The sequence below is a fragment of the Dunckerocampus dactyliophorus genome, chromosome 5, assembly GCF_027744805.1.
Source record: "Dunckerocampus dactyliophorus isolate RoL2022-P2 chromosome 5, RoL_Ddac_1.1, whole genome shotgun sequence".
Taxonomy (NCBI): Eukaryota; Metazoa; Chordata; class Actinopteri; order Syngnathiformes; family Syngnathidae; genus Dunckerocampus; species Dunckerocampus dactyliophorus.
In genome coordinates, this window is record NC_072823.1 from 22,285,281 (window position 1) to 22,310,870 (window position 25,590).

The 25,590-nt window shown below is 41.6% G+C and overlaps 2 protein-coding genes across 6 annotated transcripts; one reads left to right on the forward strand and one right to left on the reverse strand.

The window, feature by feature from the left end:
- Positions 1-5,421: 5,421 nt before the first annotated feature.
- LOC129181381 (D(4) dopamine receptor-like) lies at positions 5,422-18,094 on the forward strand. The gene is made up of 4 exons (XM_054776528.1): positions 5,422-6,119; positions 7,357-7,469; positions 13,090-13,679; positions 16,236-18,094. Exons 1-4 carry the CDS (start codon positions 5,838-5,840, stop codon positions 16,451-16,453), a joined length of 1,203 nt encoding a protein of 400 aa, XP_054632503.1. The 5' UTR covers positions 5,422-5,837; the 3' UTR covers positions 16,454-18,094.
- deaf1 (DEAF1 transcription factor) lies at positions 16,359-25,583 on the reverse strand. 5 transcript variants are annotated; one of them, XM_054776523.1, is made up of 13 exons: positions 25,207-25,583; positions 24,344-24,405; positions 24,117-24,243; positions 22,782-22,931; positions 22,563-22,702; positions 22,413-22,478; positions 20,919-20,963; positions 20,688-20,811; positions 20,465-20,602; positions 18,538-18,809; positions 18,268-18,366; positions 17,424-17,513; positions 16,359-17,125 (listed from the first exon to the last, which is right to left on the reverse strand). In XM_054776523.1, the coding sequence occupies exons 1-13, from the start codon at positions 25,406-25,408 to the stop codon at positions 17,033-17,035; spliced, it is 1,608 nt and encodes a 535-aa protein (XP_054632498.1). In that variant the 5' UTR covers positions 25,409-25,583; the 3' UTR covers positions 16,359-17,032. The 5 variants fall into 5 exon arrangements, with proteins under 5 accessions (XP_054632498.1, XP_054632497.1, XP_054632496.1 ...); XM_054776522.1 differs by having other exon boundaries at positions 16,360-17,125; positions 24,314-24,405; XM_054776521.1 differs by having other exon boundaries at positions 16,360-17,125; positions 24,308-24,405.
- Positions 25,584-25,590: the final 7 nt, after the last annotated feature.

A 25,590-nucleotide genomic window follows, 5' to 3' on the forward strand; every position in this document is an offset into this window, starting at 1 on the left:
CAAACATTTTATATTTATATTCACATGCGCAAGAATATAAATGTTTAAATGATTAATAAAATAATCTTGTGTAAAAAATAAACGGCAACGGGGCTGGCTGTACACTGGGCAAAGGGGGGCAACATCCCCCTAAATAAATGGCTTGTTCCTCCCCAAATCAAAATTTTAGAGGTGAGCCAGCAAAAGCACAAGACAGCTCCCCTCATCTCATCTGCATATGTGTATTCGCAGTCTAAATCAGGGGTCACCAACGTTTTTCCTTGTGAGAGCTACTTTTACAAAATGAAAATGGCCAAGAGCTACTCATGTTTGTAACGTTTATTTTCAGAGCTTATTTTAAACCCAAACAAAGCGAATATGCTTGTTTTAACAGAACATTAACAAAATGCTGGTGTCCACAACTCCCATTTTGTATTTCAGAATGCATTTCTTTCTACTGTTCTTTCATTATTAACTGAAAACCTGAATGAAAAGCAGGCTTGCGGGCACCTCATGTGGTCGTGGGGGGCTACCTGGTACCCGCGGGCACCACGTTGGTGACCCCTGGTCTAGATCGTCTCCCCATTAAACATCCAATCACTGCTGGATGTTGCATGCAAATGAGACAAGACGCAGCACCGTGATGTCAAGTTTCAAGACAGAGTAGACTTTGAGGAAACAGAAAGTGACCCTTTAGACAACTAATAATTAACTAAAAACAAAGGTTAAGAAAACGTCTATGAAATATGTTTGTACAATCAACTGGGGGAATAGTTTTCCCCAGTGGGGACGTTTCTCAGCCACACAAGCACAGAGGGGAGACTTCATGTAACAAATGAGCTGTAACATGCAGAGTCTTTGCTTGCGGTCTTTCTTAGGTTCACATTATTTGAGAGTTAGCCCATCCAGTTAAGATTAAAGGCATACTTCAGATTTTTTTTACATGACATTGTATGACAACCCCATCAGCAGTGTAGTGCATCAACAATGAGTTATCCTCCACTTCGTCCCATGAGCCGAGTTCTGGTTGTATTTTGGTAATGAGGAATGTAGTTCCGGTAAATTGGTGGGGCCACTTAAGTCTCAAAACAATATGTACTCAATAGAGTAATGCATTTTCATCACAAAAATGCCTCTTCGAAAAAATCAAACCCCACAGTCGCTCGGCGTTACCTTCTTTCCCGTCGTATCACTGTGCGCTGTCCATTGTTGTATACATGTTCCACAGCGGATGCAGTCATAACGTCTTCATCCGCGCATGTAAACACTGTAGAACACATAGCGTTTCCCCCCTGAAGAATTGCCATTTACTGGGGTCAGGGAGTTTGTGTGCCTCAGTCACCCTTAGAGCTATATCAGCAGGAGCTGGTTCTTCAGGTGGGACACCCAAGTTGGACAGTTCTCAGGGTAGAGGCCTGACAAAGTGCTCTCCACTTCTCCAGGCTGAGGACTGGACACACAGCTAACAACCCATGCCATGAACAAAAACACTGTTTTAAAAAAAAAAAGGGCTGGCCCATGATGTGTGTGCCTAATGCCCCCTTCACATTTCTGACTGCCACCCAATTCAAAAGTTGACTACAAACAAAATAAGAGAACATGCATCATGTTTCTACACTTAATACACAGGACTTAACTATTTTATGGAACAATGTAGCTGCTTTCAAAACATGCAATATATAAAATTACAAGTAAATACATTACTTGGAACATTTTCAAAATGATTTGAATGAAGACATTAACTTGTGAATGTCTGTGTAGTATACTGATACACTGTGTAGTATATTGATGATGGCAATGGGAGTTAAAAGTTTCATATATCTTTATTTCACTTTAAAACGCTGTGTAATAGTCTAATATTAGATAATGGTGGACATGTGGATTAGCATCTTTGCAACTTACTAGGGGTGTAACGATTGGTTTTAATAATGATTCGATTTGTATCACGATTCGTGGTTGCCGATACGATTAAAGAACGATTTTGGTTCATTTAGAACGGTACCATCCGAAAAGATTCAGTAACTTTTTTGCCAAAAATTCAACCAGAGTGACTGTGAAATAATTACCTGGATACTGGACAGTCCAGGGGAAGTTTCCTAGATTCCCTTTATTTTTTGTAAGGGAATCAGGTATAAATTATTAATAATGCTGACACATAATAATCACCTGTATTTCACAGGTCCACTACAACTCCCATGACCACCACATACCCGGAAGACGATGACGTCACAGACAGACTGAATTTCTTTTTTGTCTTTACCGAGTCTTAATCATTAAAAGTGCTTATAAACACACATCCATATAAAGCCTGCCGTGATTAAATCCAATGTTTTATTTCCCAGTATCGAGTCAATCGATTGATTACCTTTTTAAACGATGTTAGATCAATATATGCCGTCCAGAATGGAAACTTGCTAAACACACATCGATGTTCTTGGATCGTAGGACTATAATTCGCTGCATCGATGTAGTGAATGAATTGTTACACCCCTACAACTTACACAAGGTTAAAATTTTGTACTACACTGTCTAAAACGTGAAAAAAATTAGAATGTTCTCTTGACGGGCCCTGACATTATGTTTCTGCAAGGCCATTATTCTGACGGGGCACTAAAGTGTCATGTTATATTGTTTTACAAAGTCAGCGCTTGCCATGTTGTAAAAAAAATGAATTTTATTTCGTCGTTTCTCTCGCCGTCTTCTCTGCTGCAGCTGAGTGAGTGCGACAGTGAGAGCTGCACTTCGCTGGTCTGCGTGTTTATGTGTGAGGGGGAGGGTCCCGGCACTCGGGCAGGGTGCAGCACAGAGACACAAAAGAACGAAGCGACAGAATCTCTGCGCAGCAACAAAGTAAAAAATTTGGTTTCATATTCACCAATGTTCATTAATCGGTGATACGTCATAATCGGCCCGCCAATTAATCGGTTGGGCTCTAGTTCAAATATGCAATAAATGTGTTTTTTATTTGAATATTCAGTGGTAACTCTGTTTTTGTTATTAATTTGTTCCAAAAGGTCAGAAAAAAAACAAAATATAAGAAAACTGAGGTAACTCTTCCCATAGGAAATAAGGTAAATTCAATTTTACAGTAGTCCCTCGACACTTTGCGGTTCGAACATCGCTCCCTCATCACACACCCTTTCACGGTTTTACAAAAATATATTAATTAATTAAAATGATTGCTTTTTCGAGCGTGACTATGGCCTATTATTAGTCAAAAAATAATGAAATACAAGTCATATGCAGTATTCTGGTCACTAGGTGTTAGTAACGTTACATTGATGAGACATTAGTTTAGATTACATTACCTTAACACTGCATGGAGTCAGTCATGGCATGTCCAACATAACTGTGGACATAAATAGTTCTCCCATTCCGTGTGGAAGTGGTACGTTCTTGGCTTCTTATTTTTTCCTTCTTCCCACTTCATTTCAAACCCTTTTTTCCAGTTTAGAATAAATAAATTGGCGGCTGAAGAGTTAGTTCGGATGTTGCTATGCTTAAAGTGACGGCCGTCTTTTATGTCCCTTCAATGTCCCTAGGGGTGTTATTTCATGTCTACAGGTCTCTAAGAATGGTAAAAAAAAACGTATTTAGAAAGTCATAAACAGGTTTTCTATGCTCTAACTACTAAAATATTCCATTTATTAATATTGAATCCTTCACTTATCGCGGTCTGGAACCAATTAAGTGCGATAAACAAGGAACGATTATAATCCATTCCAGACACCTAAAAATATTAACATTTTTTAAAATACAAAACAATTATAGTGTCACGGGACGGCATGTTGTAATTGCTGACGACGACTCCGAGATGCAGAGATGATGACCATGCACATAACGTGCTCAATACACCAACACAGGACTTGACGCCAAAGGCTGAAGTAAATAATCACACAGAGATGAGGAGCAGGTGCATTGAAACAAGAAAGTAAAGGCGAAGGGAAACTGAACGGAGCAGAACAAGAAGTAAATACAAAATAAGAGCCCGAAACCAAAACAAATGCACAAAACGGTAAAATAACCAAACTGTCACGCAAGCAAACATACGGGGCGTGAACTATAGTTTTAGATGTAGAAAACGCTTCAAAATAATTAGAACATTTAATATTACTGTACTTTTACCTTTATTGAAGACTTGTTGGTGAAGATGGTGAGGAGCCAAAAAGGAGTGTGTTTCTCTCTGCCTTTATCAAATTGCTGGCATTTGCAACTTTCTTTGGCCCCATGGCGGCTTATTTTATGTCTGTCTTTAATTTTAGATGCATGATACATGGTTTAACATTTGTAGCTGTTTCTGACAGTACTGATCTCCAAACAAAGATAGGCACGAGAGGCTCGCTGCTTTGTAGCTTTCATCATGCAAAAATGACAGGCGTATTCGTGTGTATTTTAAGTGTTTGTCATTAAGACTGTTCCAATTTGGAAAAGATGTCCTACCAAGGTTAATCGCACAATAAGCGCCAGGGGCTGACGTGACTTTCACAGAGAAGATCTGGCATGCCCCATCATCATCATAAGATGTAAAACAGGTGCATGTCATCAGGCACCGTCGCCACAAATGAAAGCATGTTTAGTGAAATGAAACAATCCCACTTGGAAGGAAGTCTTGCTCATCTATTCTTGACAGCTTCAAAGTGAAGAACAATTGTTCATTAACTGGATGGTGCTTTCCCGTGCACGCTGCCAGGCCCTGCAGGCTCAGAACACGTACTTGTTTTGTTTTTCTTCCACCCCTCAAACAAGCCACATTCCTCGGTCAGAGTCTAATGAGATTAGAGAATTACATTAAGATCAAATGCCACACACTGGAAAACTCCGACGCAATCCATGATCTTTGGACAGCTAGACCTGCTATCAGCTAGCTAAGTTATCAGCTAGATTTCCATCACGATTCTTTACAATAAAGTGGCGTGTCGTTACATTTAAAAACATTTTGGTGACATTGTTTTGCCCTTAACTAGTAACACTGCTTGATTTCTTTTGACACTTGTATGACAGTTACAAAGTGACTTAAAGGAAGGTGTTGTGATGGCCACAGCTTGATTTTCATTTCTACTAGCATTTAGAAATGTTTTTAAAAAAACAAAACAACAAATTGAAGGTCGAATACCTTGCTAACCACAAAAAGTCAACCAAAACATTAGAAACAGTTGTCAGTATTGTTAAATTTATACTGAAGTCCAAAGTGATCATTATTAGCTTCGGAAAGGCAACATTTGTGATGCAGCTGTTGGATTGGATCTCATGAGACGGTGTATCTAATGGAATGGCCGGATAAGATTGGTGTTGTGTGACCTCTCTCTCTCTCTCTCTCTCTCTCCCTCTCTCTCTCTCTCTCTCTCTCTCGCACTCTCTCTCTCTCTCTCTCTCTCTCTCCTCTCTCTCTCTCTCGCTCTCTGTGTGTCTGAGCATGCGCACTCCGCAGCGGGGCAGAGAGTGCTGAAAGACATCGTACAGCGCAGCTGATAAGCGGCTTTAATTGGCAAATTTGGCCTCGGTGGCCTCCAGGGTGACTGCAAGTAAACACATCCGAGCAAAGAGCACTCTCATTCGGACACTTTCACCTCACACTACCCGGGGAGCGGGTGTCCTCCAGCGCCTCCTTAAACTTTTGGATCGTCATGCTTATCAAAATGTTCTTTTTCAACATCACCGGTGGCGTTTTAAGTGCGATGTTATGCGTTTTAGCCACACGGTGACGTTGTAGCTGTTTTTTTTGTCTTCAAATTAACCACTTTTGGAACACTTTTACGCGTCAGGTGCGTCCCCAAGAATGAGGCACCGCCACGGCGAACACCAGCCTCCCCGTCCTTCATGAGAGGCCGGGACGGAGGAGAGGAGCCGCGGCTGTGGAGATGACAGCCAACGTGAGCGCAGCTGGAGGATCTGTAGGGGGTTCTGTAGAGGAGTCTGGAGTGTCAGGAGGGGAGTCCACCGCTGCAGGGGGACACAACGTGGCAGCGCTGGTGTTCGGCGTGCTGCTCATCGTGGTGATCATAGGTGGTAACCTGCTGGTGTGTGTGAGCGTGTTGATGGAGAAGGCGCTGAAGACCACCACCAACTACTTCATCGTCAGCCTGGCCGTGGCAGACCTCATGCTGGCTGTCCTCGTCCTGCCCCTCTTCGTCTACTCTGAGGTCAGCATTTAAGTGGCATGTAATAGTCTGCATGTCTTTAATGAGCATTCAATAATAATTTACATGTATTTAATTATAATTGAACATGTTAATTCTCATTTGTCTAACAATCATGTATTAATATTTACAGTTATTTCATAGTCATTTACGTGGATCATTTATTTAACAATCATTCTGTCTAACATATTTAATAATCATTTATATGTCTAACCATTGTTTAACAATCATTTACATGTTTTTAATAACCAGCTACATGTCTAATAATCAATGGGACTGGCTGCCATCATTGTAGACTTCAACTTACTTTTTGAGCTTATGTTGATTATTTCTTGTGAGAACTTGACCATGGTCCTCATGATCCACATGGCCCTTTGTGGTTTGAGTCAGTAAAACTTTAGTGGTGCACAAGACCTGAAGTAACACCAACCATGTATGCATGCCTTCCCTGGCAAGAAAATAACACTAAACAAGAAATGCATGGCGTTAGACAACCACAATATATCCCACCAGACATTATTTGGATTTTTTTTTTGTCATACACTAAGGTGCACAAAAAGATGAACGCGTAAAAGGTTTTCTTTTCAGAATATGAGGTGTGCCTGCACTGTGGAGTGCAAGAGGTTTTCCGAGAAGGTGCTGCAGCTTGAGAAAAATAAAGAAAAACATATATTTTTAACCCACTAAGCTAGCTGCTATGTTAAAGATTTTTACTCTCAGACATTTCTGAAATCATAGTTGTATATATTTACTTTTGGTGACATTTTCAAAGCCCAGTGAACTCCTGGTGACTGTATTTAAGCCACGCCCCCTGCAGCAAGATGGTGTTATCCTGTATTTACTTTTGATGACATTTTCAAAGCCCAGTAAACTCCTGGTGACTGTCATTAAGCCACGCCCCCTGCAACAACCTCATACCATTCAACTCCATAATGTCATACTCTCTTATTGTCCATCCATGAACCCTGTTAACTGTTTTGCTGTCACTGTGAACTAGGACAAGGGGCCAAGGTTGACGGATTGGGAGGCCCCATGTTGTACCGATACAAAATAATGACAACAAGTACTGTACATGTATTAATATGTTGGTAAATGATTACATCTCTAATCATGTCAATCAAAAGTCAATATTGTCTTTGTACAGGCTGAATGTTTGGATCGGGTCCTGTTAGATGGTGTACCTAAAGAATTGTCCACTGAGTGGATGTGTGTACTCACTGGGCGTGTCCTTGCATTGCAGTTCCAGGAAGGCATCTGGACACTCAGCACCGGCGTGTGCGACGGTCTGATGACCATGGACGTGATGCTGTGCACCGCCTCCATTTTTAACCTGTGTGCCATCAGCATAGACAGGTCAGTACTCGCTGCCGGGGGAAAAGCAACAAGGCATCATGGGGAAATACAGTATGGTCTGCACAAAGCTGGACCTGTGTGGTTTGTAAATGCTGTGGAAGCTCTTAAGGTGGTCGCTGGTTTGTTTGTATACGCTATTTTCCTCATAGGATTTAATGGACATAGAAATAGTCTTTCCCAGGGTCCAACTGTGGCGATCCTAAAAGCTTCAAGTGTCCCGTACAATGTTTCAATTCGGGATGACCAATATAATAACGGCATAAAAATTAGATATCGGATCTGGGTGTGTTTTTTTTCCTGCCGATAAGGACATTGTCATGCCAGTGATGACGTGCGTCACAGAGCAATAACCTCACAATGTCCGCAATCTGGAATTATTTCCAAGTTTCAATTTAGGGTTGTAAATATGCAATTTGCAATGACTGTAACGATTTCCCCTAAATAGCAGAGGTGGGAGAAAGTCAGTGTTTTGCAAGTCCCAAGTCCTTAATCTCAAGCCAAGTCTCAACTCAAGACAAGACAAGACCAGTCGAGTCAAGTCCGAAGTCATGGGCTTGAAATTTGAGTCCTTACAAGTCATAAGGACTGTTTTGTGTTTACCAAATAAAATTCCATTTTAACAATGGAACTATCTATTACTGTAAATTTGACAAATACAGTGAATGCAGTTTGAATGGTTTTATTTTTTAAATAAATAAGAGCAGTGTGACAAGGTTTAGTCACAGAAAAACGGTGCTGACATAACATTCAGGATTTAGGCAGTGCACAGAAATGTAATCCACAACCTCGTTTGTTCTTAAACATGATTGGACGTTAATAGATGAGGCAAATGAGGAGGCAGTGAAGCAGATTCAGTGGGAAAATATGTTTTCTTACTGGAAATTACATAATGACGATCACATGAGGTGAACACTTTGAAGGCGGACACATTTTACTCAACCCACTACGGCTGTAGCGATACACTAATCTCACGATACGATATGATACACAATATTTAGCTCACGCTAAGATATATATTGTGATATTCAGCTGACAAAATGATAGGATTCGATACAATTCGTTATACTCCCATCATTTCCTGAAAAATTTGAAAGGGACAGTGATTTTGGTGGCATCTTGTGAGTGTTCCATTGACTTCGATTGGATGAAATGAAAAGTGAAAGGACCAGTTACACTAAATTATGGCTCTGACTGGACAGAGTCAACAGCTTAATGCTGGCCAAAATGAATCAAAGATGTGATGAGATAATTCAGTTACATTTGTTGAAACAATGCAAATTGTGGCTTACAAGCCTTTTAAAAAGTAAACAGGATGTGGACCAAAGCGCTCTTATTTTGAACATCAGAAGTGTGTTGTGTGTGTTGAGAAGGTCCCTTGACTGTTGCTTTATTTACACTGAACTTCCAAGGCATCAGCGGGCATCCTCAAACCTTCGGTTATATAAACATCGTACCATGGTTTCTCCAAAATAGCTAATGATTCAAGTGACACTCGTACTCTGTTTTGGATTACCTTTCAGGTTCCTCGTAGCCTGAAAGTATTTTACTTTCGAACGACACAGCTTGCAAACCACCATGCTTCTATGAAAGTGTCGCCCTCCTTTTTAAAGCCAAAGTGCTCCCACACATCTGATTTTAAGCACTGAGGTGCTGAACATTAAAAGTAAAATAATGACTGTGTGAACCGGAAGAGGAAGATGTCTGCGTCTCGGTAACTTGCTAATGCTAGCCATATTGACAGTAGCAGCGGTCAGATTCCTACTTTCTTTGGAAACAAAATATTTATACAGTGGTGTGAAAAGTGTTTGTCCCCTCCCTGATTTCTTAATTTTTGCATGTTTGTCACATTTAAATGTTTGAGATCATCAAAGAAATTTAAATATTAGTCAAAGACAACACAGCTGAACACAAAAGGCAGTTTTTAAATGAAACTTAAGGGCGAAAAATAATAAACCTTCATGGCCCTGTGTGAAAAAGTGATTGCCCCCTCCATTAAAACTTAGAGATCTATCAGTCTAGAAAAGGTTATGAAGCCATTTCTAAAGCTTTGGGACTCCACAGTAAGAGCCATTATCCACAGATGGTGAAAACATGGAATAGTAGTGAACCTTCCCAGGAGTGGCCAGCCAACCAAAATGAGCCCAAGAGCGCAGCGACGACTCATCCAAGAGGTCACAAAAGACCCAACAACAACATCTGAAGAACTGCAGGCCTCACTTGCCTCAGTTAAGGTCAGTGTTCATGACTCCACCATAAGAAAGACACTGGCCAAAAACGTTCTGCATGGCTGCATGAGTTCCAAGACGAAAACCACTGCTGAACAAAAAGAACATTAAGGCTTGTCTCAATTTTGCCAAGAAACATCTTTACGGTCTCCAAGACCTTTGGGAACATACTCTATGGTCTGACGAGACAAAAGTTTTACTTTTTGGAAGGTGTGTGTATGTAAAAGTAACACCGCATTTCAGAAAAAGAACATCAAACCAACAGTAAAATATGCTGGTGGTAGTGTGATGGTCTGGGGCTATTTTTGCTGCTTCAGGACCTGGAAGACTTGCTGTGATAAATGGAATCATGAGTTTTGCTGTCTACCAAAAAATCCTGAAGGAGAATGTCGGGCCATCTGTTTGTGACGTCAAGCTGAAACAGTCTTGGGTTCTGCAGCAGGACAATGATCCAAAACACACCAGCAAGTCCACCTCTGAATGGCTGAAGAAAAACAAAAAAGAAGACTTTGGAGTGGCCTAGTCAAAGTCCTGACCTGAATCCTATTGAGATGCTGTGGCATGACCTTAAAAAGATGGTTCATGCTGGAAAACCCTCCAGTGTGGCTGAATTACAACAATTCTGCAAAGATGAGTGGGACAAAATTCCTCCACAGCGCTGTAAGAGACTCATTGCAAGTTATCACAAACGCTTGATTGCAGTTGTTGCTGCTAAGGGTGGCCCAACCAGTTATTAGGTTTAGGGGGCAATTACTTTTTCACACAGGACCATGTAGATTTGGATTTTTTTCTTCCTTAATAATAAAAAGTTTCATTTCCAAACTCTATTTTGTGTTCAGTTGTGTTGTCATTGACTAATATTTAAATCTGTTTGATGATCTGAAACATTTAAAACATGCAAAGAAAAAAAAGAAATCAGGAAGGGGACAAACACTTTTACACCACTGTATATATTGCAAGATGATAAAATTGCCCAGCCCTACAACATACACACTGAAAATCTTTTCAAGTCATCAGACTATAAAGTCGTGAGTCAATTACGAAGTCATTAATGTCAAAGTCCAAGTCAAGTGGCAAGTCTTTTGATATTGTCAAGTCAAAGACATCAATATTGTGACTCGAGTCGAAGTTGCGTGACTCGAGTCCTCACGTCTGCTAAATAAATAGTAGCTCTGATTACCATGGAACAGGTACTGGGCTGGTTATGTGAGGGGGGAGTAAGGAGTCTTCCTTCAATACTCCTAATCAAGAATCACTCAGGATCACACAGCATTTTGGCCCTTTTTCTATTTCTAAATTGTATTGCAGATTGCAGTACGTGTCTAATAAACAGTGTTTATTTGTGAAATGCATCCGGTGGCATCACATTAAAACAGGAGTAGGCAACCTCTGGCTCGGGAGCCATACGTGCCTCTTTTGATGACTGCATCTGACATTTTGATAAACACTATAATATATTCTTTTTTTTTTTCGCTGACATTTTCAAGTAAAACATTACAGAAATCACAGTGTTAAAAGTAACATTCATTTATTTTTTTTTTGTTTTGTTTAAAAAAAAAAGTTTTGTTCTTTGTTCATATTTGTTTTAAATATTTATTTATTTATTTTTTATTTTTATTTTTATTTATTTGTTTTTTTTTTGTCTTACCGTTATCTATTATGTATTATTCTGACTATCACAGAAAACATGATCTGGAATGCAGGAAGTGAACAACATGTACTGTACTAGATGTAGAATAGATGGGGGGTAGGATTAAATAATAAGCTTTGCTTCTTCCTACTCCTTTTGGACATGTGGAACTGTGAAAAAATGATTCATGAGATGTATTCCATTGTAACCTTCATGTTCAAATAAACTAAACCAAACCAAACCAAACCAAAATATAAAACTTTCCAAGGCATTTTAATCCATCCATCCATTTTCTACCTCAATGCGGGTGGCCTGAGCCAATGCTGTCAGCTGTCCTTCCGATATTTTCCGGGCCAGACATCAAAAGTTGATCATTACTGGATAATGCAGTAGCCTACACGGGTTATTGAGAGGTCAAGAAGTAAACTTCCATCCTTTAATCAAATAGTCAGCTAGCTAATTATGCAGCACCAACCCTTTTGACAAAACGGATGGCAAAAAGAAGGAAAACTACAGAGCAAAACCATGCAGCACCAGAAGTCGCATTACTGGTAAGATGTATTTTATTTATTATTGGTTAGATTCAGTATAAGAACGTTATTAAAAAGAATAAATTCAGAGACTTATCTTCTAAAATTGTTGGACTTGCTTAAGAATGCACACATTTTGGTTGTATTTAGTGTTAAAAAAAAAATATGGCTTTCATGGAAATACATTTAAAAATATGTGCGTTTTCAGCCGAAAAGATTCCCGACCCCTGCAGTAGAATAAGTATAATGTATTTGTTCATTGAAGAGCTGCTGCCTGTATCCGCATCCATGTCTGTTGATTTCGGTATCGGTAATGAAGTGCTGGACAATATCAGATATCTGTAAGAAAGCCAACATCGAGCATCTCTCGTTTTAGGTCACCTTTTAACATTCTTAAATGTTGTACAAGTGTAAAAAGAAGTGAAGCTGCGTTAGCGGTAAAACAAAAAACACAAATGACTTTGTGTATTAAAAGGTAAAAACAACTGTTCTCACTCTTTGATGTCACGTGACAAGCTGGCAGTGGAGATTATACTGCATGTGCTGTTACGGAAACACACATTCTCTTCTTCTTTAGCCATATTATGAGCAGCCAGTGTGTATCGCTTTCATAGGCATGTTTCATTTTCTTGTTCTGTGGTTATAGCAGTTTTCCCCACTGAGCAGTCTCGGCATTTTATTCTATGTCAAGGATCCTTATTCTTAGATTTAGATAGGAGCAATTCTTGCCTCTGGTAAGTTAATAAGAAACAGACCCACCTCACCCCCCTAGCACTGGGCGTGATCAAGATGGCCACCAAGTAAAGAGACTTGACACTTGAAGGTCCCTGATACGTTTTTTGTTAAAAGCAGAGTGGGCGCAAACAAACGCTCCAGTGAAGAATGCGAGCGCGAGGACGCCATGCTCGTTAGTGGCACTGAATGAGATTATGGCCAAGCTGAACAATGATGCTAGAGGCCTAAAACCACGGAAAAGCTCAAATCTGATGCACTTACTCAGCAAAATATGATTACATCAGAGACTGATGAGGCGGCCAGGACGCTAATGTGGATGGATGGGGACAATGGGAGGCTTTTTGGAGTTTCAAATGAACATAGCCGTGATTTAAGGAAATAGACAAGAAACAGATGGAGGAGGTTTGCATGGACGAGTGCTTCTGTGCTTGGTGGAGGTTAAAGTCAACAGGTAGATGATTTTGAGGAGTAGCAGGTTGTAAAAGGTTGTGTTGTTGCAGGTTCATCGCCGTGCTGATCCCCCTCAACTATAACAGGAAGCACGTGGACTTGCGTCAAGCAGTCCTGCTGTCGGCCACGTGGGTCCTGGCGCTGGCGGTGGCCTCGCCCGTCATGTTCGGCATCAACGACGTACCAGGCCGTGACCCCAGCGAGTGCAAACTGGAGAACGACAATTACGTGCTGTACTCGTCTGTGTGCTCCTTCTTCATCCCGTGTCCCATCATGCTCCTGCTCTACTGTGGGATGTTCCGCGGCCTGCGGCGTTGGGAAGAGGCCCGCAAGGCCAAGCTGAGGAGCAGCATCCAGGCCTGCCGCAAGCTGCAGGAGGCTGCCGCATCACTCCCACCGCTGGCTGGGCTGCCGCCACCCCTGCCTCCCATCATTGAGCGAGAACTGACGGATACCCCAGAGGAGCCTGACGCCTTCCCGTCCTTGGAGAGGTCTCCCCTCCCCACAGAGTGCAAAGATGGGCCTGTCCCCACGGTGAGCTTTGCTGAGATAAAGTTCAATCCTGACCATCACAGAAGGAAGAGAGCCAAGATCAACAGCAGGGAGAGGAAGGCCATGAAGGTGCTACCTGTGGTCGTAGGTAAGAACACTGTTCAATATTTAATATACCATATTTACATCCTTTTAATGTACCTCCAATGTACAGTATCTTTATTTACATCATATTTAATGTATTTCTAATGTACCATATTAAAATATTTTTTGGTAGGGATGCTCCAATCAGGGTTTTATGCTGCCAATACCGATCATCCATAACTGCAATCAGCCGATACAGATACTGAAACCGATCCCGTGTACATTTTTAAATGTGCTTTTGGCTATATCAGGGGTCACCAACATTTTGTGAGAGCTACTTTTACAAAATGAAAATGGCTACTCCTTTTTGCAACATTTATTTTCATAGCTTATTTCATGTGCTGGATGTGCTCAGTGTTATAAAGCAAGCTTTTTCACGGAAATCGGCCAATACTGATTGGTGGCCGATCGATCGGAGCACCCCTGGTTATTGTAGCGCTATTGTACCACATTTACATATTTATTGTAGTACTGTATTTACATCATATTTAATACCCACATTACATATTTAATTTGCCTCTAATGCAGTGGTGGGTGATGCATTTGGTACCTGGGCCTTCAGTGGGCCCGTCAGAATTTTTTTTTGCCAGACAACATGTACGCCAGTATGAAAACAACAAAATGATAACAGTAAATATGCGCATGGCGGGGTTTCGAACTCTGTCAACCATGTAGCGCGATACTCATTAGTGATACCGATAATATAAAATCCCATTATCTTCAACTACATAGTCACCATTACACCTGACTTACATTACTGTTATTAACTTAGTCAGTGACTAATATCCATCGGTGATCGGCAGTACACGGTGCTTGTAAAGTTGGCGCTCAGCCAAATGTGCCAAGCATAAATACAGCCGCTCGGTGATTAAAGGTTCAGGCAATTCTAAACATCTACACTACAACATCATCTGAGCAGTTCAATCAATATTTATCTAATAACATGCTAAAAGTATAAAACCCTTTAAGTAAAATCCATCCACTCACCAGAGATGTAAATTTCCTCCTCCTCAGTCGGCCATTGTGGGGGTAATTTGGCTTGTTGAACAGTCTTGTTCCATCAACCAATTAGAGGACGGAAAAGTGCTGATGTCATGATGGGCCGGTTAGCTGGCCACAAGAAACTAATCTGAAGTCTGATTGGCTAAAAAAAAACAACAGCCCCATCTCTAATCACGTGTATGTGATAGGGGCCAACACTCCAGATGCTGAAGGCCCTGGGCAGATTAGATTACAATGATTTAGCAACACACAGAAGCTGAAATCTGATTGGACAAAAATTCTGACATACATATACACCACGAAGCAGTGCAGCCAAGAAACGCGCTACAAAATGAAGATAATAGACTGTTGGGAATAAATTCATGTACAGTAATTTAATGGAACAAATACGACCAATGAAATGTAGGTCAGTGCTTCTGATAATGGTTAGGCCAGCAGCGAAGGCCTTGCTGGCCCTGACTGCACACCACTGTTCTTTTGTACCGTATTTACTGTACATCATATTTAATGTTCCTCTAATGGACAATATTTACATCATATTTAATATATCTAATGTACCATATTTACATCATATTTAATGTACCGCTAATTTACCATCTTGACATATTTTTATTATATTTTTTGGGGATCAGAATTGGGTCACCTGAGGCATGTAGTGTAAATCCAGCCAAGTAATGCCCTCATTGCGGTCTACCTTGAGGCAGCATGAATATAGGTAGGTACCTTCCACACCTCACCTCCACCTCTGATGTCTGTGGAGAGGCACTGACACATCATTGGGAAAAGGCCACACTATTAATAGCGTCTGCCGTTGGGTCCTAATGCAGAGAAGTGCTTCCCTTTCGCACGCAGCAGCTAATCCTGCAGCGCCTTAATCTGAAATCCAATTATTGTGTAAAACCTGGTCAGACACGAGCTGTAGTGTGAAAAGTAATGCTGGAGGAGACCTGCTTGTGAAGATCACCTGACTGGTCCTTATTAACCAGCCGTGGCCTCAATTTAAGATCACTGGATTTTTAAGAGACAAGCAGGATGGAAACAATGTATGATTTTATCTACCACATTGTCTTCATCATGAGCCATCATTGTAAATGCATAACTTTTGTTTTTGCTCTCATCTTTCATGAAATGAACCGACAGAGCTCAAACTTTTTCAATATTTTTCACAAATCTGAGTGGGTGAGCAGTTCTTTCCCAAGATAATCATCCACCTCACAGGTGTGGCGTACCAAGATGCTGATGAGACTGCATGATTATTGCACAGGTCTGCCTTAGACGAAAGGCCACTCCAAAATGTGGGGTTTTATTGTATTGGGAAGATCTGGGGAAGTCAGTATCTGGTGTGACCACCATTTACTGATATTGCCCATATATTTCATATAGCCCAAAAAAGAATAGGCCAATCAAGAAGGAATTTGAACATTCACTGTAACGTTCAAGACCTCCATTGATTTTGGGGCTGCTCACAAAAATTTCACTGCAAGTGTAAGAAACGCATCACTCCAACCTCATCAAGAGCGCAGCTCGTCAACGGTTTATTCTTCTTCTCACCACACAGGCGTCTTCTTGTTCTGCTGGACGCCCTTCTTCGTCCTCCACATTCTGAGAGCTCGCTGCCAGGGCTGCCGTGTCCCGGCGGTCGTGATGAGCGTGGTGACGTGGCTGGGCTACGTCAACAGCGCACTCAACCCTATCATATACACAGTCTTCAACACGGAGTTCAGGAGGTTCTTCAAAAAGTTCTTACACCACTGCTGCTCCTTCCACACCAGATGAGTACACTGCTGACTGGCTGTGTGGACTTTTTGTTTTGGACGCATGAGTGCAGGAGATGCTTCTGCTTCTTTAAAAGCTTTAGCCTGCTGCCTTCGTGTGAGGTGCTACTTTGGTACAACCTGCAAAGAAGCTTCATTTGAAGGAACACTTCAGCAGACATGCGTCACCTTTGCTCCACAGGCAGGAGTTTATTTTATAATCATCTTTTCAGAATAAAAGAATTCACCCAAATTCATTTGGTTCTTCAACTCTGTCGTCTGTAACTTCAGTTCAGGGTCAAACAAACCAAATGATGTGGAAGTAAACAATGTAAAAAAAATTACATTAAACAAGTAATTCAGAAAATGATTACAACATGACTGGCAAACCTTAAGACCAGAACATGGTACTTCATCAAACCTCCAGAGTTAATAAATATTGTTCAATATGAAGTTTTCCTTCATGGCCACCAGGGGCTGCTGTGATTAAACTTCATAAAGTACACCTTCTACATAAATACAAAATTGTCTCCACCAGAGGACATGCACACGTTAAAGAGCCTTTCTGTGTACAAGCAGGCGGATTCTGCCACACCTGCCCTCACTTAACTTTGTCCAAACTAATTGGCTCCTCCTCCTGAAGGCCCCCCCCACCTCCTGACTGACAGCAGGTGTGCTGGTGGTCTTTCCAGTCCTGCAAGGGGAAAACAAGCACAATGAAGCGAAGAGATGCTACTTGTCACTATACAGTGGATTACAGTGGATCCCTGCATATTCAGCATTTGCAAACAGTTCTCTCCGGAAATAGGGTGTTTTTGGTAGAAAACATCTCATTCACCCCAAATCAGTATTCTTTTACAATTATGTGATGATAAAGCATAAAATGTACACCATAATAATACAGTATATATGTACAATGTATTTTTCACTATTTACTGGTGGTCTCGGAAGACCTACTGTACTTGCCTCATGAACACAAACTTTTGTTTTACCTTCCTCTGGCAGAAGAGGGAGCAGTAGTTAACTTTGTGGCAGCCCGTGCACTCGCTCAGGGCCACGCGCCCACAGTTCACACACATCTCCTGAGGAAACAACACGAAACAACATGAAACATGGTGGAAAAGATGTGACGTGTGAAAGAAAAAGACGCTCAAACTGCTAACTGCTTGACCAGTGACGGCACATACAGTACATGGTGGTTCAAGACAACCACAGTGTACCGCATCAGACATCCTGTGGGTGTTCCTATGTATTCCAATATAAATTTGGATGAAAGCACAATTAGAAGGTATTTTAATTTTTCTTACCTGGCGGGCAAATAATTTCTTAAACACTAAATGTGTAGAAGATGAACATTTGAAGTACCAAAATAAACATTCAAGTGAATGAAAAAATGAAAATAAGTAACTGCATGGTTCATTAAAATGTCTTTCCTGGTGAGGTCACATGATGCAAATCTATGACACTGACTGGTGTGGCAATGATGTAAAGCAAGGGTGTCCAAAGCGTGGCCCGGGGCACATTTGTGGCACGTAGCTTGTTTTTGTATTGGCCGGTGGCATATTGGGGAAGTAAAATGGAAAAAAAACAGCAAAAAGTAATAATAATAATAATAATAATACCCCTTTTCACCCATAACACAGTTGTGCCTTTAAATACATTAGTAGTTTTTGGGGTTTTTTGGGGCTTTTTTGTTGTTTTTTTTTTATAAAATTAAAAATATCAAAACGCCCCTGCACTCCTGCATCCTTTGATTTTTACGTAGGCGGCCATCGGTACAAAAACTTTTGACACCCCTGTTGTAAAGGAAAATGTGATAAAGAGTGTCAAACATACATTAATGATGATCTCGGTGATATCCGTGCTCCGCTTGGCTTCTGAATCGTCTGACGGCTGGAAAGAAATCGGATTCTGGAACGCCTGACTAACAGCAGGCTGAACACACAGAGGCACACTGAGTGAGTAATAAATATATAAGGTTCCCAAAACATTCAATTCCCAAAACATTTTATAGCCTAGTAGGCAATTCTTGCTCAAATTTTTAAAAATATTTTTGTGACCCCCTGTATTTTTGTTTGCATGACCTGAGACAGTCCATCTTCTCACCTCCTTCTGGCTTCCCTGGCCTTTAACCCCAGCGGCGTCCCTCCTGGCCTGCTCAATCAACACTTTCAGCTGCTGCACGTTGTTCATGAGCGTGTTGGCTATGTCCTCCAGGCCCTGCCAGGGGTTCTTCTGGCCCTCGCTCAATGGCGGCCCCATCGCTGCCGCCGCCACCACAGGCCCCACCTCAAGCGTGCTGACTAGTGTGGCTGAGGGGGCCGCCACTGCCATCTTGGCCTGGGGAGACACTGCCAGGGCCGGCAAGGCTGTCAGCACTGAAGAGAGAGAGAGAGCAGATCTAGGTTAGCGTGGTCTCCATATGTCCACTTCGTGACCTACTTCTTCCTAACAATCTCATGGTGAAAGATTCCTTCTCAGCTGACCTGGACATGTGTGTCCATAAGTAAGTGGACATCCATCAGATGCTCAAACACAACGTGGAGAAAAATTGACTATTCCAGCTGTTTGAGGGATTTTCTTTTTTTTTTTTTTATTTTTCAAGGTTACAACCTAGTTTGGTTCAACTTAAGCTCAAGGGGGAGATTTAAATGTCTCCCACTACGCCAAAGAGACTTTGTTGTGAAAAATCTATCATCCCCCTCACTTGTTTGCACCACTTTTGACAGAAAAAGCAGGCTTCCCTACACATTTTAAAATACAGCCCGGAGTGGGAGTGTAATGTTAGAACTGTAGCTCACGTTGCTATGCTAGTGTTGCTAACGCTTTATATTATGATAGACTAGGGGCGTACGTTTCCAAAAGTTTCGGCTGAACCAAATTGTGCGACCTCAGCTACATTTGCCGGTAAAGGTTCCAACTGTGTTTATTTACAAGCTAGAAAAAGTTTGTATCTTTGGCTTTCATGTTTCGAGCAACGTCTTTCACATTGACAGTTTCTGCAAATTTCGAGGCTTATTTTGCAATAACGTGTACAATGAAAAATAAAGCTCTGCTAACTACCCATCAGTCAGCTACAGACGTGGGAGCTGTAAGGTGGATCATTTTGCTTTTCTTCAGCAAATAGGCTAACATAGCATGATGTTGCTGTTAAAATTTCAGTGTAATGTTAGCATTGTAGCTCACATCGCTACAGTATACTAGTGTAATGCAACTTTTATGTTGGGTAAGTGCAGCGCTACAGTGTACAGTATATGTAAAAAGTGGATGAAGTACATGATATCGTTTCTTAGAGACACACACTGTCAGAGACTGGTGTGGACAAACACTGCTCATTGGCATTAAAGCTACAGTGTGTTCCAATAGGGTTTACTAAACTTTTAAATTGTCTAAATTCCAGCATGATTTCCAGATATTGGACAATACAGTATTGTAGCACCTCTGGCACTTATTTAAAATTGGGCAAAATTACTATAATATGGGACTTTTAAGGCCAAGAAAAACGTCTGCCATATTTTCACAATAGATCTTGTATCTTCTGTCAAATGTACATTTTGTGGAGACTGTAGTAGTTTTGATACATTCTACTTCTTCCTTAACTGAGGTAACAGTGTTAAAATTGACTTGTGTAGGGGCATGTATGGAAGATGGAATGTAGACCACCATCTGCCATCAGTACCATGACGGAGCCTCATTATTCACAAGGTATCCACTGCACCACCGTCTCCTGAGATCTAATTACAGCAAGGCGGGACCCAATCAGAACTCTGCGGTTCTTCTCCGGCTCCTGATGATGAATAGGCTGCAGGAGTGATGTCCCCTCTGCAGATCATTACAGAGAACAACCTATACATCTATTTATCGTCTTACACTTATCATGGTCCCCTCCCCCAATCAGTTATTTTTTTCCTAGTGGACATCCATGAACATCAGATTTATAAGCCATATAAATCAGAGGGCAACAAGCTCAACCATTTCAGTGAGCATTACTGCCTCCTTCAGGATTGGAGTGGACTAAAAGTTTGGTTAGTACCTGCTGTGTTAGCAAACACCTCACTCTGCGCCGAGGCGTCTGAGATGATGGCGGCAGCTGCTGTGGCGTCATTGCTCGGGGCGCGCTCGAAGGTCAATGTGCCAGAGGGGGTGATCTGCCCCGTGGGAGACACTGTGACTGTGGGAGGGGCATAAAGGAGGACAGCTGAAAGTGTTATTCATATAATCCAATCACAGAGCGACACTGTGGTCATGTAACTCACATGTGGTTCCCGTGGTCAGTGTGATGTTTTTGCTTGCAGAAACTTCCTTTCTGGTGGGAATGGAGGGCGAATCATTTTCCTTTCTCCTCCTCTTGTAGGGGACGAAAAGGCGAACTGGACCGTTCTGGAACGAGCGACCAGACCAAAGCAGACCAGAGAGAGCATCAGAAAAAGTAGTTAATGTTGGCATGAAAGACAGCAAAAAACAAAAAGAGAAATAAATAAATGTACCATAGTGATGGTTTCTGCTTCCAGAGACTCTCCATCCTTGGAACACTGGACACAAACACAACAATGACTAAGTTGGCGGTCCAAGGGGATCAATATCAAGTCTATGGGTGTCCCAATGCAATACTGATATCGACTATCGGGCCGATATCAGCAAAAAAAAAAAAAAAAAAAAAAAAGGATCAGATTACGGTAGATCTAAAACCTGCATCCTAAATCTCTGATATTGGCACTCCGATACAAACAGTCTATTCCAGACTCCTCCACAACACGTCTATCCAGCAGCGGCCGGATAGAGTCCAAGTGATCGCAACAACGTGTGCTAATGTGTTAAGCAAGGAGTAGGAGTGATGTCGGCCCTGTGTATTTTTTGTTAAAGACTGAAAAAGACTTTGGAGCTGAGTGCAACACTGGTCATGCTCAAGTTTCCAGTGGAAACAGAACCGCAGAAGTTTAATGCGACCAGACTAATTGCATATTTTAAGCAGCGTTACACAGGAAACCCCCTAGGGACGACAATTAACAGAAAAGATGATCACCCCCAGCCCCTGTCGGTGATGAGTAAAGTCGGGTTTAAACGCTTAATTGAGCACCTTCAATCTCGCTATATTATGCCTAGTCACCACTACATTGGATAAAACTATACCCCAGCTGTTAAAGAAGTAAATGGGTCAGTTTTTCATACCTACATTGCTGACTATTGTTCTCTGATATCACTTGACCACCTTTTTCCAACATTCCACACTGCAAAATAAGTAATAAAAGTACACTAGGTCCCCAACTTACGAACATCCGACTTGCAAACATTCGCGGATACGAACACAAGCCGACTGGTCTATATTTTATTTTATTTTGCCTTGTAGTCGGTCCATCAGTATTTATACTGCTACTGTACATGCTTGACCAGTAGAGGGCACTGTGACACTGCTAATGGGACCAACAGGTCAGTAAGACGCTGATTAAAGTTTATGAAGAGTTAATAGGCCTGCTTAATTCTACACCACCCACAGAACACTACCTCTTTTAGAAGAGTCTAACGACGACGATGATTTGTCCTTTTTCAATAACTCCTCCTCCTCCACCACAACGACGTATTCTCGACCACTCCTCTTCAAAGGTAAACATTTATCATTACGTATTATTATATCATTTTTATTATTATTTTTTTCATTAATTATCCTCGTTTAATATTACTACTGCATCCAAACTCATATTTACATACAGACACATATACTGTATATGTATACACGTACATGTAGTACCTATATCATTGGTAATATCACATTTTCTCTGACTTAAGAACAATTCGACTTCAGAACGGTCATCTGGAACCAATTGTGTTTGTAAGTTGGGGACCTAGTGTATATATGATTACTGCTGATAATGGATTGATATCCGTATCAGCCGATATTCAAGGTTACAATATCGGTACCGGATTGGAAGTTAAAAGTTGTATCAGGTCCATTCTCAGAACCACAGGCGGTCCTAGTAACTCACCAAAGATATGTCGTCACAGCAGGCCGCACACGTACACGAAGCGGCATGAGGGTTCAGGATACGATCCTGAGCATAGACATGCACAAACCAGGAATTAGACAGGACCGTTCATCCGGGTGGCAGGACCAACACATTCGAACATGGTGGTACCTGTATGAGGCAGAGAAGAGGTCTTCCAGCATATCTGATGCTCCTCTTCCAGTCTTTGCTGCTTGCCCGACCTGCCAAACCCTCAAACTCTGTGGGCGTCAACCACTGATGCTCGTGTTTGATGCAGCGACCTTTACCCCCTGGACACACAACAAGAGACCAGTGAACGCTGTGTCTTCTGGCACAGCCCGTCCTACCCACATGTGTGGTTCTGTTCACCTGAGCCCAGGCGGTTCTTGTAGAGGACACCATTGGTGTTCCGGCAGCGCACGGGCAGCTCGTTGTTGTACACTGAAGGATCCCAGTTATACTTGGAGGCGGAGTCTTTGTCTTGGGGAGGAGTTAGTGGGGTGGGTGGAGTCGGTGGGCCTGAGGATTTGAACAGGTGAACGCAAAATACAGATTATAGAAACACGGGGCATGGACCAAGGAGAAACTCATTTCATTTTACCAAAGAAGTAAAATAAAGTTGCAGATCAAGAATTTCTTTAATTTATCCTTTGTAAAAACGCAAAGATTCCACAGGAGACCACATTTCTTTATCACTGCCATCACCGTGATTGGTGTTGAACAGCACTTCCTGCAATTTAGGATGAATTTTTGAGTACATACAGTCATCCCTCGCTACATCGCAGTTCGAACATCGCTCCCTCACTCTAGTGCGTTTTTTCAAAAATTATCTAATTGATAACTGACCTCTGTTTTGTGGTTGACTATGGACTATTATTAGTCAAAAAATATTGAAAGACAAGTTACAGTATATGTAGTATTCTGGTCACTGGAAGTCAATGATGTTACATTCATGAGACATGACGTTACATTAGATTACCATGGCATGTCCGACATGACATAATGAAAAAAGGTTCTCCTCCTATTCTGTGTGGACGTGGTAAGTTTTTGGCTTCTTTATCCTCCTTCCCCACTCCATTTGAAACTCTCTCTTAAGTTTAGAATAAACAAATCGGAGGCTAACTAGTTAGCTTGGCAGCATGCTATGTTTAAAGTGGCGGCCATCTCTTGCGTCCCTGCAGTGATCCCATAGCCTACAGTTAGAGTTAAGCAGTGTGTTGTAAATAGAGAGTAATAGGAGTGTAAAGGTGACTAAAGGGGTGTGGTTTCACGTCTACGGAGATCTAATAATAATATCATATTCAGAAAGTCATAAACAGGGTTTCTATGCTCCAACTATGAAAATATTCCATTTATTACTATTGAATCCTAATTCGCTGAAATTCACTTGTCACGGTCATGTCTGGAACCAATTAACTGCGACAAACAAGTGACGACTGTACCGCTATGTTTCAATTTTATTTGACTACTTACAGTATTATGAGAGGCACAAACCTCAGCATAACGGCCACTAAATTACAGATATTTAATTTTTTTTTTTTTTACATGTTTGATTGCATAAGTGTTTGATTTTTCTGATTGTTTACTGTACTACACATACGATGTGGTACAATACAATAACAGGGTTCCCACTCTTTCCCTGAATTTATTTTTTCCAGGTTTTCCAGAATGTGTTGGTTAAGAAAACACATGAAAATACAGTACCTGTTGAGATTGTCGATGTGGATTTCAGGCTAGCTTCCTCCACGATACCAGAGTCCGTGTGGACTACGATCAGAGTGGCCTTCTGGCTGTTGAGACCCTCGCCCAGTTGAAGCGTGGTCCTTCCACTCTGCAACAAACAGACATTATTTAGGGGGTGGTCATAGATGTGTGATGAATATGTTGTGGTGTACCAGCACATGTTCAGGAAGGTTTCCAGGGGTGTTCACCGTGGTGGTAAAAACGTTGTCATCTGCAGCCTGAACATCTGCGACCGCTACTGTGGAAACCTCTGCACAATAACAACACTACTACTTAATACACATTCAAGCATATGTACAGGAATTACATCTCATGAAATATCTTGTGATGTAAGAAGTATTTGCACTGCCACATGTTTACACTAAACTACACCACAGCCAAATCTGGCCCTTTATTGACATCAGATCACCCATGAGTTTAATTTCATACTTTGGAGACTTTTTTTTTGCAGCAGACTCCTAACAACCAACTCTTGATCTTTACTAGTGTTTTTGAGCAGCAGAGTGCACAGTCCTGTAGAGGATCTTTTGCAGTACATTCCTAAAAACACTGAATTGAAATTAAACACAAAATAAGAATAGTGAATGAAGAAATGCACCTCCCTGAGCCTTCTGAAAATGTGTCAAAATTTTAAAACGGTTTAGCTACATTGCCACTCAGTCTGGGAACACGTCAGTTAAGATCACATAATTCACGGAAGTGATCACATTTGCAGTCGATGCCGATAAACGGTCTCTGTCGTGTATTGTGGAAAGAAGTGCACTCCTTCTTTGTCACTAATGATTAAAGACCGATAGAGTTGCTGCAAAGTTAAAATGATCAAAGAAGTAAACGGAATTTGGAGACCATTCTACTAAGTGAATAGGTTGCTTGTAAATGTTTAAGTCGTGAATGTTAGATGCTGAAGCAAAAACAATTAAAGCTACAATGACATGTTTGAGCATACAAAATGTGTTATAAAATGTGTTTTAAAGTCGCGCTAGCATAAGGATAAAAGAAGACTTTTGAGTTTTAGCGCCATGGCCTGCTGCTAGCTTAAAGCCCTCCTTGCCTGCGAAAGCCGACTCGGCCTCGTCTGAGTTCGGCAAGGACTCGGCTCCCATGTCGATGTTTCCCGGTGCCGCCATCACGGCCATCGTGGCAACTTCGGCCTCCGACTCGGTATCCGAGCCCACCCGCTCCGCCGACGGCTCGTCGATGATGGGCGTTTCATGCAGCCCGAGCGCCTTCGTCGCCGACTCCGTCTCGTCCATTCCTTCGGCGAACGACAGGAGCCGAATTTAACCGAAGAGTCACGGGACGGTGAGCAGTCTCCAACACGGAGAAACCTAATAAAGTATAAAAGCAATCATGTCTTCACAAAAGAACCGACAAAGAATCAAAGGCCTCTCCCCGGGGTTTCTTTTTCTAGCAGTCCTCACAATGAGATTCGCCG

Bases quoted from the DNA above. Each gene is read 5' to 3' on its own strand.
- LOC129181381 (XM_054776528.1), top strand. From the start codon at position 5,838: ATGACAGCCAACGTGAGCGCAGCTGGAGGATCTGTAGGGGGTTCTGTA. The intron at 6,120-7,356 runs GTCAGCATTTAA...CTTGCATTGCAG, and splicing joins CCCTCTTCGTCTACTCTGAG to TTCCAGGAAGGCATCTGGAC. The intron at 13,680-16,235 runs GTAAGAACACTG...CTCACCACACAG, and splicing joins GGTGCTACCTGTGGTCGTAG to GCGTCTTCTTGTTCTGCTGG.
- deaf1 (XM_054776521.1), bottom strand. From the start codon at position 25,408: ATGGACGAGACGGAGTCGGCGACGAAGGCGCTCGGGCTGCATGAAACG. The intron at 20,964-22,412 runs GTGAGTTACTAG...GTTTGTGTCCAG, and splicing joins GCTGTGACGACATATCTTTG to TGTTCCAAGGATGGAGAGTC. The intron at 17,126-17,423 runs GTAAAACAAAAG...TTCCCCTTGCAG, and splicing joins CCCTCTTCTGCCAGAGGAAG to GACTGGAAAGACCACCAGCA.